The sequence below is a fragment of the Oreochromis niloticus genome, linkage group LG5 (genome assembly GCF_001858045.2).
Source record: "Oreochromis niloticus isolate F11D_XX linkage group LG5, O_niloticus_UMD_NMBU, whole genome shotgun sequence".
Lineage (NCBI taxonomy): Eukaryota > Metazoa > Chordata > Actinopteri > Cichliformes > Cichlidae > Oreochromis > Oreochromis niloticus.
This window is the reverse complement of record NC_031970.2, coordinates 39,558,727-39,575,334: the sequence shown is the minus strand read 5'-3', so window position 1 is coordinate 39,575,334 and position 16,608 is coordinate 39,558,727. Positions and strand designations below refer to the sequence as shown.

General features: G+C 43.2%; 1 protein-coding gene across 1 annotated transcript in view; it reads left to right on the top strand.

Annotated features, from left to right (window-relative positions):
* Window positions 1–421: 421 nt before the first annotated feature.
* sypl2a (synaptophysin-like 2a) overlaps window positions 422–16,608 on the top strand; it is a 39,508-nt gene continuing 23,321 nt past the window's right edge. Inside the window, exons 1-2 of the mRNA XM_003459336.5 lie at window positions 422–592; window positions 753–827. Of these exons, the coding sequence (XP_003459384.1) occupies window positions 578–592; window positions 753–827 (90 nt within the window). The 5' untranslated portion in view covers window positions 422–577. The remainder of the gene's footprint in view (window positions 593–752; window positions 828–16,608) is intronic.

The following is a 16,608-nucleotide window of genomic DNA, read 5'->3' as shown; positions in this document are numbered from 1 at the left end:
CTGTGTTCAAGTCGCACGGAAAGGTCGAAGATTCGAAAACTTCTATCACGTCTACAGCAAGAGTGTTATACACTCTCTAGGGGCTATGTCAGCAAAGACATTCATTCTGCTATGCTAACCCTTAGTGAATAACAGTCTGGCGTAGAAATAAATAAATAAGCACCGTAAGTAATTATGAACTATTTAGATAGGCCAAATCTAGTTAGTTAGGGTGCAAACTGCTATCGCGGCTATGTTGTGATCCACACAATTTATTTTAAATACTGTCAAAATCACACTGCATTGTGCAGCATTACCTTCCGCTCCCTCCAACATTAGAAACGCTAACTAATAATCACATTGAAAGAAAAATTAGTCATCGCTTTCTGATTTCAAACGTGTGCTTTTTATTTTGAAAAGTAAAAACAGGAAGTACTATGTCGGTTTCACAGTAGGGTCCGTGCACAGTTGAGACTGCCCCCTGCTGTTAGCTCCTATGTCGTTGGCAGAAAGCAGACGGACCAACTTGAAGTTAGCTTTACATGCAAACTGACAAAAGTAGTACCGGGACACTAACTGCTAGTTTTTACACACTTCGATGGACACTGTTCAGGTTTGTGAGTTTTTTAAAGTGCCTAAGTTGACGTGAGCTAGCGTTAGCATGCAGCTGCTTTAACCAGGGCAGGGTCAGTTAGCTGCAAGGTGACTAACACGTATCGCCGTTTGTAGAGGTACTTTTCGTTCACACCTGGTTGCGTGTCTTTGGTGCACAGAAAGCAATGGCCGGATTTTCTCTGGACCTTGGACCGCTGAAGGAACCTTTGGGATTTATTCGTGTCCTCGAATGGGTAAGCACTGTCACATACATGTCTTTGTACGTTATTTATCCCAATCAGCGTGAAGTCTGGAATATTCACTGGGATGTCTCCTAGGAGTCCATTTATCCATGTACCAGTAATTAAACTGGTACATGTATTCAAGAAGACAGCTTGAATAACTAATGAAGAACTTTAAACTTCTGTGTCTGTTTTGTCGACGTTACATTTTATAACACTGACCTTACTCATTTTCCTCAGTGAAATGTTAACCTAGAACAGGGTATCAGCTTTTATCACATCATAAAACCTGATTATGTGTAGGACTGGGTCATACCACCAGCTGAACCAGTTACCAGGAAATTCCACTGTGGTACTCCCAGTGTGGCTGGTACCTGGTGTTGCTGAACCGTGGGGTGAGTTTGATGTGGAATGGCAGCTGCTTGGCTTGTGTTGGAACAAGCTGTAAATCTCACTTGTGTTTGAGTCCGTGAAACTGCCCTTTGATTTTGAATAGACTGAATATGAAGAAAAGAAAACACATTAGGATTGCCCCTGCCTGTGTGCCTGCACATATGGTGGTGCTCTGTGTATTAGAGCACCACCAAATCCACGCGTGGAAGGTGAAAGTGTGTCAGTCTGCTCCATTTTAGTGTACAGTAAGGTTTGTTTCAACACGACTGTGAACTATAGAGAGTGAAATATAAATGCAAAAAGTGTTGAGCCAGCCTGGTTTGTTGATCTTTTGCTTGCAGGAAGACAGACGTGTTTTAAAATGGTCTGGAGCAGTAGCTCTCTCATACCTGACCATTTTCAAATGGGTTTGTTTTGTTTCTTTGTTGGTTTGTTACAGCTATTTAACACTGACCTGTGAATAGGGCTGGCCCATATCAAACCGTTCACAGTAATACCGGTATAATGTTGGGCAACAATAAGAAAATAGAAAGCGAAAATTTCAGAAGAAATTTTAAGTGTGCCTATGCCGCTAGTAATCAGTGTAGTTTGCCATTCATACGGCTACAGACAGCAAAACTCAGAAGAGCAGCCATTCTCCACCATGAACTATGGTAAAAACAAACACCGCTCACGCTTCACAGATGACAGCTTACAGTTTTGTGTAAAGATGAAGTTACTTTGTACAGCGCCGATTTGCAGACGCTGTGCACACAGGTTCATGAGCAGAAGTCCCATTGTACCACGGCAGACCCGACAATGTTTGCACGAACACGCTTTGAAGCATTACGTTATGGACCACTTTTCACACATGGTTGGTTTACCCACACAGCCGGCCGTGCATTCACTTTTTGTTTTTTGTTATTTTACACAGTGTTCTGAATTATGAACAATGGTCTACAGCCAATCTTGTGTATTATTATACAAACTTTGGTTGTGAGATTCAGATAACTATTTAATAAAAGCTAAATATTTTATATGAGAGTAAGAAAGAAAAGTATATCTTTGTGTCCACCTTTCTCTGTTAATGCCCTAGCTGGTCTTTATTTGTCTCTCAGAAACAACTCATAACTTCCCTTCAACTCATTCATGTCACCTAAAGTGTAAACCTGTTTCTCCATCACCAGTTCAGCTCTGATGATTCAGTAAGGACATCTCCTGAGTTCATCTTCATGCTCCAGCAAACATCAGCTGATACTAGAAATTAAAATCAAAAGAATTGTAACAACAGCTGATCAAGCTTAAAGGTGCTGCTGTTGTTAGCCCGAGAAATAAGAGCGAACAGCCGATCATTGATCAGTTTCATGATTGACGTTTCAACACGCGAGAGAATGACAGGGGAGGCTTCGTAACGACAGAATAAATCATAATATTTTCTCTGACTCTATGAACTAACCCTTATGAATAAAATAAAGTCCAACGTCAGTAACTTAGCGCGCACACAGCTGTATATAAACTCCCGTGGCAGTACGATTGTAAAAGGTCAACGAAAATAAATTACACCTAAACTCGGTTTATATCTGACCCAAATAGAGTGCAGTTCATAACTTCTTACCTGAAATTCAGTTCACCTCACGCTCCTGCCTTCGGTTTCCAGCATCATCGGCCCATATAAACGAAAAATAAGTCCAGCTGAACACAGACCCTTGGCGAGCAATCGGGTGTTGACACGACTTTCTGCCGCTTCACTATAAGCCAAACTTGGGTGCTTTTTCACGAAGGGTCGCTAACGGCGCTAGCTTGCGGCGCTAGCTAGCTAGCCGGCTATCAACAACACGTAAGAGAATATGGGATGTCTTGATAAAACGAGCAGATATTTGAAGTTTACACACCTACATTCTCGCCTGAAAATATCTTAAAAGTTTATTTTGTGACCTAGAAACACGAAAAAAAGCATTATAGAATCCAAGTGGTGTCCGCCATTGTTTCACTGGCAGAGGCTAGCGGCGCTAGCTAGCTGGCTATCAACAACACGTAAGAGAATATGGGATGTCTTGATAAAACGAGCAGATATTTGAAGTTTACACACCTACATTCTCGCCTGAAAATATCGTAAAAGTTTATTTTGTGACCTAGAAACACCAAAAAAAACCATTATAGAATCCAAGTGGTGTCCGCCATTGTTTCACTGGCAGAGGCGTGCTATGAATTGTGGGATATGGAGTTTTCCGACAAGAATAAAAGTTTTAGCCCGTACTACTCCCGGTATACCACTAGAGAGAGCCAACACACCACAAATGAAGTCTGTTTCTATGGTGCCAAAAGCAGAATCTTTCTCAGGAGCCTAGAAATTGGCCTAAATTTGTACTAAAATCTAAATATTTCAAAAACTATAAAAGTCATAAACACCAAAAGTCATACCATACTAGCCCAGCTCCAGCCGCACAAAATGATGTAACATATGTAACCCTATTGTCAAAACTGTTTGGCAGAGGAGCGTGGGAAAATTTTCACTAAAATATTAATATTTAAAAAACTATAATAGTCATAAACACCAAAAGTCATAGCACACCATTCCAGATCCAGCCGCACAAAATGAGGTAACATATATGAAGCTTGTCTAATAATAAGAAGAATAATAAATCCGAGGAATAGTAATATGTGTGCCTCTTGGCATAGGCACACATAATAAAATATCGCGATAGAATATGGGTAAAACGCGCATGCGCAGTGCCTTTGTTTTCATACGCACATGGCGGAAAAAGATTGGCGGCGACGGAGAATGAGAAGGGCGAAAGCAGATCGTTGAATGAAACGGATGAACCAGAATTGGTTTGTAACATTGCTGCAACTTCAGTGGTGTGGAACTGGTTTAGCTTTCGTCTGTCAGATACACAACAAAGCACTATTTTTGGTAGAGCATGCTAGCGGGCCGTCGTTGTTACTGTATTTTTTGGAAAATACGGCACACTTAAAATCAATACTTTGATTTTTCTGAAAATCGACAGTGTCCCTTATAATCCCGCGTGCCTTATGTATGAATTCTGGTTGTGTTTACTGACCTCGAAACGATTTTATGTACACGGCGCTCGAAAATCTGTCAAATGTGTTAGTACGACTTTGCTAAGCTACGAAGCTGCACCGCTTGATGGATTGTTGGAGCATTACGGCTATCGTAGGCAGGAGCCTCACGGAGTGATACGTACTGTGCTTCAACATAATATTACCGTATTGTGTGTGTATAACCTCTTTTTAAGTTTTGTGGATATTATACATGGTTATGCTGAGGATATGTCGGCCAATTTCCACTGGAAATGCTTTTTGGTTAAACTGTCAGCGAGGAATTTGCACTGTTACATTTTTATTTAACTTTACATACTTTTTTATATAACTTTATATAACTGCACATAAAAAAACAGCTGCTTGTTTAAGCACTAATAAAGTTGTGAAGTTGTAAAGTATTTTGTCTAGTGTCAATTATATCGTCAGTTATAAGTAGTGTTATGTCTACAGGCAACAAAGGAGCAAATAACCAAACTTAAATTGTATCTATAAACTCTTTTATCTTTCTATCAGCTTGACACAAAACCCAAGACATTTCCACAGTGTTATATTTATTATTGACAATATTTTTAGTTATTTGCTTGCCAGACATTCTAATCTGAAAGATGAAAAACAGCTTGGAAGAACAGAAAAGCTTCGTACACTCATTCGTACCAGGACGTTTTTCGACACCTAAATGTAGTGTAATGCTAGACCTGCGGTCTAACATTTGAACAGTAAATAACCTCGAAAAACAAGTGTTTATTCAACCATGTGGTGTCTAAAGTTGCACTGTTCACGTCTTTTAGTTTGTGTCAGAAGATGAGCTGCAGCATTTTGGGCCGACTGCAGTCTTGTAAGGCAGGTTAGACTAACTCCAGTATATAAGGAGTTAAAATAGTCCAGTTGGATTGTAATAAAAGCATAGATGATCCGTTCAAAGTTTTTAAAAGATAAAAATGATCTCACCTTAGATAAAAGCCTCAGTTTGAAAAACAACTGAGCTAATCTATTTTTCAAAGGTGAAATTATTGCCAAATATAATCCCCACATTTTTAGCATGCGACTTAATAAAAGGCTCAAAGCTGTGCAGGTTCAAATGAGAAGTGCTGGGATTACCACTTGGTCCAAAAATTATCACTTTGGTTTTGTTCTCATTAAAGTTAAGAAAGTTAGAGGCCATCCAGGCTTTAACTTCACTGAGACACTGAAGTAATGGTTCTAGCGGGGCAGAGCAGCTTCTTTTCAGTTGAAGGTGGATCTGAGTGTCATCGGCTTATGAATGGAAACAAATGTTATATTTACTGAAAATTAGACCTAGAGGCAGAATATAAATAGAGAATAACATTGGCCCCATTATAGATCCCTGAGGAACACCAGAAGTAAGGGGAGCTGGGATAAAATCTCCAAAGTTCACAGAGAAAGCCCTGTCAGACAGGTATGAACCACTCGAATGGAAAACCCTTGATGCTGCAATCGTGAGATCAAGATGCTGTGGTCAACAGTATGAAAGGCAGCAGTCAGATTCAAAAGCACAGCTGAGTCTCTTGAGTCAGTGGCTAATAAAAGATCGCTAAGAACTTTTAAAAGTGCAGTTTCGGTGCTGTGAAGAGCTTTAAGACCAGACTGAAACCTCTCAAGAACATCGTGTCCATTTACAAAAGATTGCAGCTCAACAAACACAATCTTTTCCCAAATCTTTGAGAAGAAGGGAATCTCCGAGATAGGCCTGAAATCTGAGAGGACCGAGGAATCGAGATTAGGTTTTTTAAATATAGTATAGTATAGTATAAATCTTTTTTAGAAGATTTGTTGGAACAACATCATTTGGACAAGATGACGTCTTCATACATAGTTCCTCCACCTGATCGAAACACAAAGGCTCAAACTGATCAAAAACAGCAGAGCAGGTGAATATTACCACTTCCGGCGCCCCCCGTGTGCGGCAGCCTGTTACAGCAGCTCTGCTCATTCTGAGTTTCTTTCCTTCTTATCTTTTTTCTTCTAGTAATTTTTATAACTAACGTATTAGTAATTAGACTCTGCAACCATGTTCTACCGTTTTGTGCTAGTTCTGGTTGTTTTTCTTAGTTTTTTTCTATTTTTTTCACCCGTGTCTGGGGACCCAGAGCAGGGATCCTTTGTTTACAGTAGGGATCAGCTGTTAGCGCTGCGTCCCGCAGCGGTACTGCCGGCGGACAGACTCGACATTCCCAGTGAACTGAGGAAGAAAAGACGGGGGTGTCGTGCTGGGAAGGAGCGCCGTCGCCCGAGAAGGAGACGTTATCGACCATCTCTTCCTTCTGTAATTATTGGAAATGTACGATCTTTGCCCAATAAGATGGATGAGCTAACGTCGCTAACCTGGTCACAGAGGGAGTACCGGCAATGTAGCATCATGATGCTAACGGAGTCGTGGCTAACACCGCTAACTCCGGACACGAGCGTGACACTACCGGGATTCCAGATGCTGCGAGCGGACAGGACGAGAGAGAGCGGTAAGAGGAAAGGAGGGGGACTGGCAGTGTTTGTGAATGACAGATGGTGTAACCCTGGGCACATCACTGTAAAAGAACAACTCTGCAGCAGAGACATTGAGCTGTTAGCCGTTAGCATGCGTCCATACTACCTGCCCCGGGAATTCTCGCATGTTATCGCGATAACAGCGTATGTCCCCCCCTCGGCCAACGCGGATGCAGCCTGTGACTCTCTCCACTCTGTGGTCAGCAGACTGCAAACACAATCTCCGAGAGCCCTTCTCATAATATCAGGGGACTTCAATCATGCCTCACTGGACTCCACACTGCCCACCTTCACCCAGTATGTGACCTGCCCAACCAGAGACAATAAAACACTGGACTTACTGTATGCCAATGCTGAAGAGGCATACAGTTCATCACCTCTCCCTCCCCTAGGCAGATCTGATCACAACCTGGTGCACCTCGTCCCTGTGTATGAGCCCTTAGTGCGCAGGGAGCCACCAGCCACCCGCACAGTGCAGAGATGGTCGGAGGAGAGCGAGGAGGCTCTTAAGGATTGTTTTGAGTCGACTGTGTGGGAGGTGATCTGTGACGACCACGGAGAGGACATCGACAGCCTTACTACATGCATTACTGACTATATTAATTTCTGTGTGGATAACACCGTACCTACCAGGACTGTACGGTGTTTCTCCAACAACAAACCCTGGATTACTTCAGAAATTAAAGCTGTCCTCAAGCAGAAGAGGAGGGCCTTCAAATCCAAAGACAAAGAGGAGTTGAAAAGGGTGCAGAGAGAGTTGAGGGGACTGATAAGGAATGGGAAGGACAGCTACAGGCAGAAGATGGAGAACCAGCTTCAGCAAAACAATGTTGGTGAAGTCTGGAGAGGCCTCAGAACCATCTCAGGCCACAAACATCAGAACTCTCTGCCTGGGAGGGATGTGAGGTGGGCAAATGAACTGAATCATTTCTTCAACAGATTTGATTCAGCCATGAGGCAGTCTCCAACATCGGCTGCAGACTCACCCACCCCCACTGCTGCTGTTCCACCTCTGACACCTCAGACACTTCACACCTCCTCTATTCACCCTGCTCACTCCTCCCCACCCCCAACAACAGCATCCAATACACACTCAACACAAGGCTCCAGCCTGTCTCTCTCAACCACCCAGGTTAGGAGGGAACTGAGGAGGATTAAAGCCAAGAAGGCAGCGGGTCCAGATGGCATCAGCTCGAGGGTCGTCAGGTCCTGCGCGGACCAACTGTGTGGTGTGATGGAGCACCTCTTCAACCTGAGCCTGAGGCTGGGAAGAGTCCCACAGCTCTGGAAAACTTCCTGTGTTGTTCCAGTGCCAAAGACTTCACGCCCCAAGGACCTCAACAGCTACAGGCCGGTGGCTCTGACATCCCACCTGATGAAGACCCTGGAGCGGCTGGTCCTGGCTCAGCTTCGGCGCCTTGTGAGCTCATCACTGGACCCACTTCAGTTTGCCTACCAGCCTGGCATTGGAGCGGATGATGCCATCATTCACCTCCTACATCGTTCCCTCGCTCACCTGGAGACCGCTGGGAGCACTGTGAGAATTATGTTCTTTGATTTCTCCAGTGCCTTCAACACCATTCTTCCCTCGGTTCTGAAGGACAAGCTGGAGAACTCTGGAGTGGACCATCACCTCACTACCTGGATTTTGGACTACCTCACCGACCGACCACAGTATGTGAGGACTCAGGGCTGTGTGTCGGACAGGGTCGTCTGCAGTACGGGGGCCCCACAGGGAACGGTTCTGGCTCCGTTCCTCTTCACCATCTACACTGCAGACTTCTCCCACAACTCCACCCAGTGCTTCCTGCAGAAGTTCTCTGATGACTCTGCAATAGTCGGCCTCATCACTGATGGGGACGACAAGGAGTACAGAGGACTGACTCAAGACTTTGTGGACTGGTGCCAGCTGAACTACCTCCAGATCAATGCCAGTAAAACCAAGGAGCTGGTGGTAGACTTCCGCAGGCACAAGCATCCTCCACTGCAACCACTGAACATCCAAGATATGGACATCGAGGCTGTGGACAGCTACAGGTACCTTGGTGTTCATCTGAACAACAAACTGGACTGGACTCATAACTCAGACGCCCTCTACAGGAAAGGGCAGAGCAGGCTGTACCTGCTTCGGAGACTCAGGTCGTTTGGAGTGGAGGGCCCACTCCTGAAGACCTTCTATGACTCTGTGGTGGCCTCAGCCATCTTTTATGGTGTGGTCTGCTGGGGCGGCAACATCTCTGCTGGGGACAGGAAGAGACTGAACAGGCTGATCCGAAGGGCCAGCTCTGTTCTAGGATGCCCTCTGGACCCAGTGGAGGTGGTGAGTGACAGGAGAATGGTGGCTAAGCTGTCATCACTGTTGGACAACATCTCCCACCCCATGCATGAGACTGTGACAGCACTGAGCAGCTCCTTCAGTGGGAGACTGCGGCACCCACGGTGTGGGACGGAGAGATTTCGCAGGTCTTTCCTCCCCACTGCTGTCAGACTCTACAATAAAGACTTTTGCAGCTGATCAAACACACAAACCCACACATGTGCAATAAGACTGCTATACGTGCAATTCTTCTTCTGACGAAGTTGTGTTTTTGTATTTTCCTACTCAGTTGTATATAGTATTTGTATTTCTATTTTATTCTATTGTATATATTATTCTATTCTATTTTATTCTATTGTATATAGTATTTTATTTTATTTTATTGTATTTTATTGCATTCCAGTGTTTTCTAATTTCTGCTACATAACTTTGCACTTTTGCTGTAACAAAACAAATTTCCCACCTGTGGGACTAATAAAGGCCATCTTATCTTATCTTATCTTATTTTAGAACGGTCATGTGAAGGCAGGACGATCATAGATCGAAGCTGTTTTTATCTTATTGATAACAAACTGCAAGAACTTTTCACAAGTTTCTGATAAAACTATTAATAACTATTAATACGAGAAGCTGGGGAAATATTCAGGGCAGAGTCAATAATTGGAAGAAGGAGTCCTATCGGGCTTGGTTAGCCTGTGGGACTCCGGAGGCAGCTGATACGCCCAACAGGCCAAGCGGAACGCGGCGCGGGCAGTGGCTGAAGCAAAAACTCAGGTGTGGGAGGAGTTTGGAGAGGCCATGGAAAAAGACTTTGACTGCCTTGAAGAGATTCTGGTAAACCGTCAGGCGACTCAGGAGGGAAAAGCGGTGCTCTACCTGCACTGTGTATAGTGTGGGTGGAGCACTGCTGACTTCGACTGAGAAAATTGTCAGGTAGTGGAAGGAATACTTCGAGGACCTCCTTAATCCCACTAGCATGTCTTCCATGGAGGAAGCAGTCTGGGGATGAAGGGGATGACCTGCCAATCTCCGGGGGCGAGGTCACTGAGGCAGTTAAACAACTCCTTGGTGGCAGAGCCCCTGGGGTGGATGAGGTCCGCCCTGAGTTCCTGAAGGCTCTGGATGTTGTAGGGCTGTCCTGGCTGACACGCCTCTGCAATGTTGCGTGGAGATCAGGGGCGGTACCTCTGGATTGGCAGACTGGGGTGCTCGTTCCCATCTTTAAGAAAGGGGATCGGATAAAATAAAATAAAATCCTTGGGATATTTTGGAGGTCTGTATACAGCTGCAACGAGTGTCGGGTGGGGATGCTCCGATTCAAACGTCAGAAGATCAAAACTTGAATAAGAGTCAGTTAAGAGTTGTTTGCAGGGGAGCTTCTTCCTAAAAACAGCCGCCACTCCACCACCACGAGCATTAACAAGACCTTAGTGGTACCGATGTGGGTGCCCGACCTATCGGCCGTAGGTTCTGAGGGTTTACTCCACCCGAGCGAAGACGGGGAGGACGTGTATTTAACGTGTTCTTTGGTGTGTGGGGAGACGTTCACATGCAGAGTTTAAAACACTCGTCATTTGTAGTGAAATAACTTTGTGGTGTTGCCACGCTTTGTTCCACATCCTCCTTGTTACTCTGTGTCCTTGGAAGGCTTTCTGACATTAATAGGAAACAAAAAGAGTTCTGACATTGTTTTGTCTCCCGGATGAGGAGGATTTGGTGTGTGTTCATGTTTATGAGTGGTTGTGCATGTGTGTCTGTGCGGCTTTAAAGGAGTCCTGGGTGTGAGCCTTCTGGACTTTGCCCTGTTTCTCCGTGCAGATTCTTTCACTGCTGAAAATCAGGCGTCATGATGGTGTAAATGTTCATTATTAGATATGATTCAGTGTCAAAGCGAACCACCCTCAGGCCTGTGGCTCTGAGTTTTACTGGCCATGTATATTTGTATTGGCTACAGCCGTGCACCATCTGGTGGCAGATGGCTGCCAAACATTTAGGACACCAAAATGTACCAGCATCGGGCATCAAATAAAACTGTACCAATTAGATTAAACAACTAAGCCTGCCACTTAGCGTGTTCACCACACTGTTAGCAACAGCCAGCTCATCACTACAGGCTCTAGGTCCTTTATAGTGGAGCCATGTGAGTCCACTGTTAGTTGCAAGGCCGTCACAGATGATTTGAATTCCTCCTTCACCGAGGACATTTCAAAGCAAAGGGTTCTTGATACTTAATAGTAGTAAGAACAATAAAGGGGCAGCCTGGTGGGAAACAGTTGAGCTCTGAGTTTTTGGGCTGCAGGGGTTTGGCCGAGGGGTTAGCCTGGTTAGCAATGGCGTCAGTTAGCCAGTAAAGATAACGGCAGGGCCCACTGACCTCGTTCTGTACTTTAGATTACATTTGATTATGTACTTCTTTGGCAGTGTGGGTGAGAAAGTAGAGTGTCCCCCGCGGTGATCAAAAGCATAAAAACCCTGTTGGTGGAGATGAATTAGTCTGTGTCTGCGGCTAACATCCGCTAACACTAGCTTGTTCTGATAGTTCAAAGGTTCGTTTACGGCCTGCCGAAATCGTCATTCAGAAGAAGTTGACGGCCACAGGAGTCAATTTGGACAAGTGACAGGGATGGAGGGGCGCAGACAACAGGTTTAGGGTGACAAATAGATGGAAAGAAAGCAGAACTGTGCCTCAATAAGTCTGTTTCTGGCAAAGCCACTTGGTGTCCGAACCTGCATGGTATACTTAGCTTGGAGGGTTTTCATTTGTTTCTGCTTTTTATTAGTCTTCAAATGATTCAATAATTTATCTTTGAGCCTTTTTCTACACATATTTCAAGTCACGACAGCAGCTGGGACCAAAATGTGCTGTAACAGTAATGTATACTGTTCTCTAATTTAGCTTAATATCTGAGTGTTTTTAGTTTCAGACTAGGTGGTTACCCGAGTAAGAAATGGGTCGCCAGGAACATCTCTGCTTTCTACACCGGGGACAGTCTTCCTTTACTGTTCTGCTCCTTTGTTGGACTTTAAATAGCCAAATTATCTCAACACTCCTGATTGTGTTGTCCATTGTGTTGTCATGTTCGGTAACACTGTCGCTGGAGCTTTCATGAACATTTTCTGTTGTCATGTTTGCTCTAAGATTTGTTTGATGATCTGAAAATGTAAGCTTGACATCTGAAGGGGGCTGAATGTTGTTTCATGGCACTGAGTGGGGCTTGGAGGAGGACTAGGCGGAGCTGCATTCCTCTGCATGGAAGATGTTACAGTGACACCACTGAATGTCAGACTGCTGTTTATGCCACACCTTGTAAACATGAACGTGAGTTTGTCGGCGTCAGAGAGCCGGTGTTCCGGCTGTTTTTGCTAGCGTGACCTGCAGGGTCTGATTTTAGGTGACCTTTGACATACATCTCCTCGATGTGCTACATACGAATGTAGGATTTTGTTTAAAGTGAAGTGTGGACAGGGGTCTGTCCCCGTGGCTTTATTTGGGGTGGGTCAAGCAAGGCTGAGATGAAAGCTGAGAAATGTAGTGGAGAACCTGATACACCTGAAAGATGAAACTCATTCCTGAAAATCCTCAGCCAGCCTACTGGCTGCTAAATTCCTGCGTCTGTGGTTGTGGTGTTTAACTCGGTGTGTGTACTGCAGCACAGAGGGCCGTTCATTTCAAGGGTCTGCTCCTGTGTTGCAGCTGTTCTTTGCAGCTGTTGTGCTGAAGTGGATCTCAGTGATTTGGCAGATAAAGGAAATCTTGTCAAGGATGTACTGGAAGGAGGAGGAGTTGGGGCTGTGCGATATGACCAAAATCTCATATCCCGATATAAGACATCTATCGTTGTCAGGACGATAGATGTCTTATATATATCACAAAAATTTTACATTTTCTGTAAATTCTGTGAATCTCGGGCAGCTCGACTTGCCTGAAGTGTTTTCAGCTGGGCGTCGTGTACCTGGAGTCGAGTGTTACAAAAGTTGAAACGACTGCAGTTTTCTTTGTGAGTATTTATTACACGGCGTGCTGCGGGGAAAAGCCTGTTCTAAGCTTTATTTTTTAGCACCTGACGGCTCTTTTTAGCTTCTCATCCGTAAACACTCTGCATACTATTTCACGTGATTGTTTATTTTTTTTATTATTTTTTTTATAAATGTTATTTTCAGTCACAGCAGCATGCTAATAACAAAACTTTGAACATACAGTAGTTTGCTGTTCAGTATGTACAATACCCCAAAAGATAACAGAAATAGAGAAGGAAAACAAACAAACAAACCAAAGAAACCCCTACAAAACAAAACAAAAACAAACAAACAACAACAAACAAATATTCAGTGTACAGTTAACTATGATAGTGATATAGAGATATGGTATCCGGTCATGATAAGGTGGTCATTTTAAATGTTTCCATGTACATCAGGAATGGCTGCCATGCCTTAAGAAATTTGGTGGTTGAACCTGCCAGTGTATATCTCATCTTTTCTAAATGCAAAAACCTCATGAGCTCTGCAAGCCACTGTTCATGTGTGGGAGGAGCTTCCTGCTTCCATCTTAAAAGTATAAGGCGCCTTGCGATAAGTGAAGCAAAGGCAATAGAATTCGAATAGTATTTTGGCAAAGTGATGTTTTGAGGTATCACCCCAAAGATAGCTGTTAGAGCAGAAGGATCATATTTAACGTTTTACATCTCTGAAAGAGAGTTATGAAGATTGGGGCATGTCCAAAAGGTATGAAGGAGTTTCTGTTTTACATGTGTTACACAGAGGGTCAGCTCCTGGATAGAACTTGGCTAACTTTTCCTTGGAGATATGTAATCGGTGCAGGACCTTGAATCGGAGGAGCCCATGCCTGGCACATATCGAAGAAGAGTGTACCCTATGGAGAAAAGATAGTCATAGTCATCCCAAAGACTTTCTCCCACTGTGCTTTAAGGATGGAGAGAGAAGGAGATTGAAGATCTAACAATATAGCATAGATTTCTTTAATCGCCCCTCTCTTATGAATGTTTATATTAATAATTTTATCCAAAGAAGTTTCCTCAGGTAGTTCCGGAAATGAAGGAAATCGACTCTTTACAAAGTGGCGAATTTGTAGATAGCGGAAAAAATGTTGCCGAGGAACATTAAACTGATTCAGGAGCTGCGTGAATGAGGCAAAAATCCCATCTACAAAAAGGTCTTTGATATTTCTAAGTCAATTACTTTCCCTTATTTTAAAGGCAGAATCCATCATGGAGGGTGGGAACATATGATTTGAGCAGATAGGTGCTTTAATTGACATTAAGTGTAACCCAAACCTTTTCCTACATTGCACCCAGATTCTGAGCGAGTCATACAACAAAGGGTTACGTTTATAGGTGTATAGTTCTAATGGGAGAGCTGAACTCAACAAAGCTGATAGGCACGTTTTGCCACAATTGGATGACTCAATTTGGAGCCAAGCTGGAGTCTCTGTAGTAAAACTAGTCATCCAGCACAGCATATTTCGAATATTTGCAGCCCAATAATAAGACTGAAAGTCTGGCAAGGCTAATCCACCCACTGGCCTAGTTCTCTGCATGAAATCTTTACGAATTCGTGGACTTTTGCCATTCCAAATAAAAGCAGAGATATGCTTATTCAGTGTTATAAAATACTTATTGGGTAAGTAGCATGGGATACATTGAAATAAATAAAGGAACCTGGGTAGTCTGTTCATTTTGATAGAACTGATGCAGCCAATTAATGACAGTGGTAAATTGTTCCATCTCTGAAGATCTGTCTCAGTATTCTTAAGCAGCAGGACAAAGTTTCTTTCATAAAGACCTTTGTATGAGTGGGTAACCTTAACCCCCAGATAGGTCACATACCCTGATTTAACTTTAAATTGAAAATCTGAAAATGAAATCTTCCTGGCTATAGAGTTGACACAGAGAAGTTCACTTTTATGCAGGTTCAACTTGTAACCTGAAATATTACCAAAACATTCAAAAATGGCAAGAGCACAGGGAAGAGAGCATAAAGGCTCTGACATACAGCAGGAGATCGTCAGCATATAAGGATATTTTGTGCTCCTGGTCACCTCTGAAGATGCCCTTAATGCAGTTGTCAGCTCGCAGTTTAATCACCAATGGTTCAATTGATAATGCAAAAAGAAGAGGGGATAAGGGACATCCTTGTCTCGTACCACGGAGAAGTGGGAAATAAGAAGAGAATAACGAATTCGTTCTAACACGTGCCATAGGTGAGGAGTAAAGTAACTGAATCCATGAAATGAAATTAGGGCCAAATCCAAATTTATTTAGAGATAAAACAGATAATCCCACTACACCCGGTCAAATGCCTTCTCAGCATCGAGTAATAAGGCAATTTCAGGCGCTGTAGTTGACTTGGTGTGTAATATGTTTAAAAACCTGCGCAGGTTGAAAAAACCACGCCTACCCCTCACGAAACCTGTCTGATCTGGAGAAATTAACAACGGTAGATATTGCTCTAGCCTGACAGCAAGTGTTTTTGATGGTATTTTTAAATCTACATTTAAGAGTGATATAGGACGATATGATGAAGACTCTAGTGGATCCTTATTTGGCTTCAGTAGGAGTGAGATGTTTGCTCGTCGAAGCGTTAGGGGAAGACATTTTGAAACAAATGACTCAATGAACATGTCTCGTAATAAAGGTGATTAACTGTCTTTAAAGGTCTTGAAAAATTCAACCGGATACCCATCCGGACCCGGGGATTTGCCATTCTGCATTGAGCTAATCACCAATTTAATTTCTTCCACTGTAATTTGCTCCTCCAATTGGTCTCTGAATGCCGAGGTTAAAGTCAGAACTGTCATTCCATCAAAACAAGCCTCAAACAGTTCAGGTGTGTTTAAAGATTCAGAATCATAGAGACTGGAATAGAATATTCTGAAACTCTCATTTAGTTTTTGTGGTGTAGTGGTGACATGTCCAGATTTAGTCCTAATTTCAGGGATTATACGAGATGCTTCTGATTTACAAAGCTGATGTGCTAAAATTTTAGATGCTTTTTCTCCGTGTTCATACCATCTTCCCCTAGATTTGAGAATCATAGACTCTGACTGCCGGGTTGAGATTAAATTAAATTCAGTTTGTAACGTTAGTCTTTGTTTATACAGTTCTGGAGAGGGGGTTGTAGAGTGTTGCTCATCCAGTTGCGAAATAAGGTGTATCAATTCAGAAAGACGTTTCTGTTTCTGTTTTCTGGTGTATGAACAGTATGATATAATATGGCCCCGTAAGAATGCTTTTAAGCTTTCCCAAACTGTACCGTAGGCCATGCCAGGCGTAATGTTTGTTCTTATAAAGATATCAATTTGTTTGGAAAGATATTCCACAAACTCCTTATCTGACAAAGAAAGAGGATTGAGTCTCCAGGAGTGCACAGAGGGTTCATCCGGGAAGCTGAGTTCCAAAACAAGTGGACTGTGATCAGATATTACTATGCTATTGTATTTACAAGTCTTGATACTGGGAAGCAATTTTTTTGTCAACAAAAAAGTAATCTATACGAGAATATGTTTGATGCACTGCAGAAAAA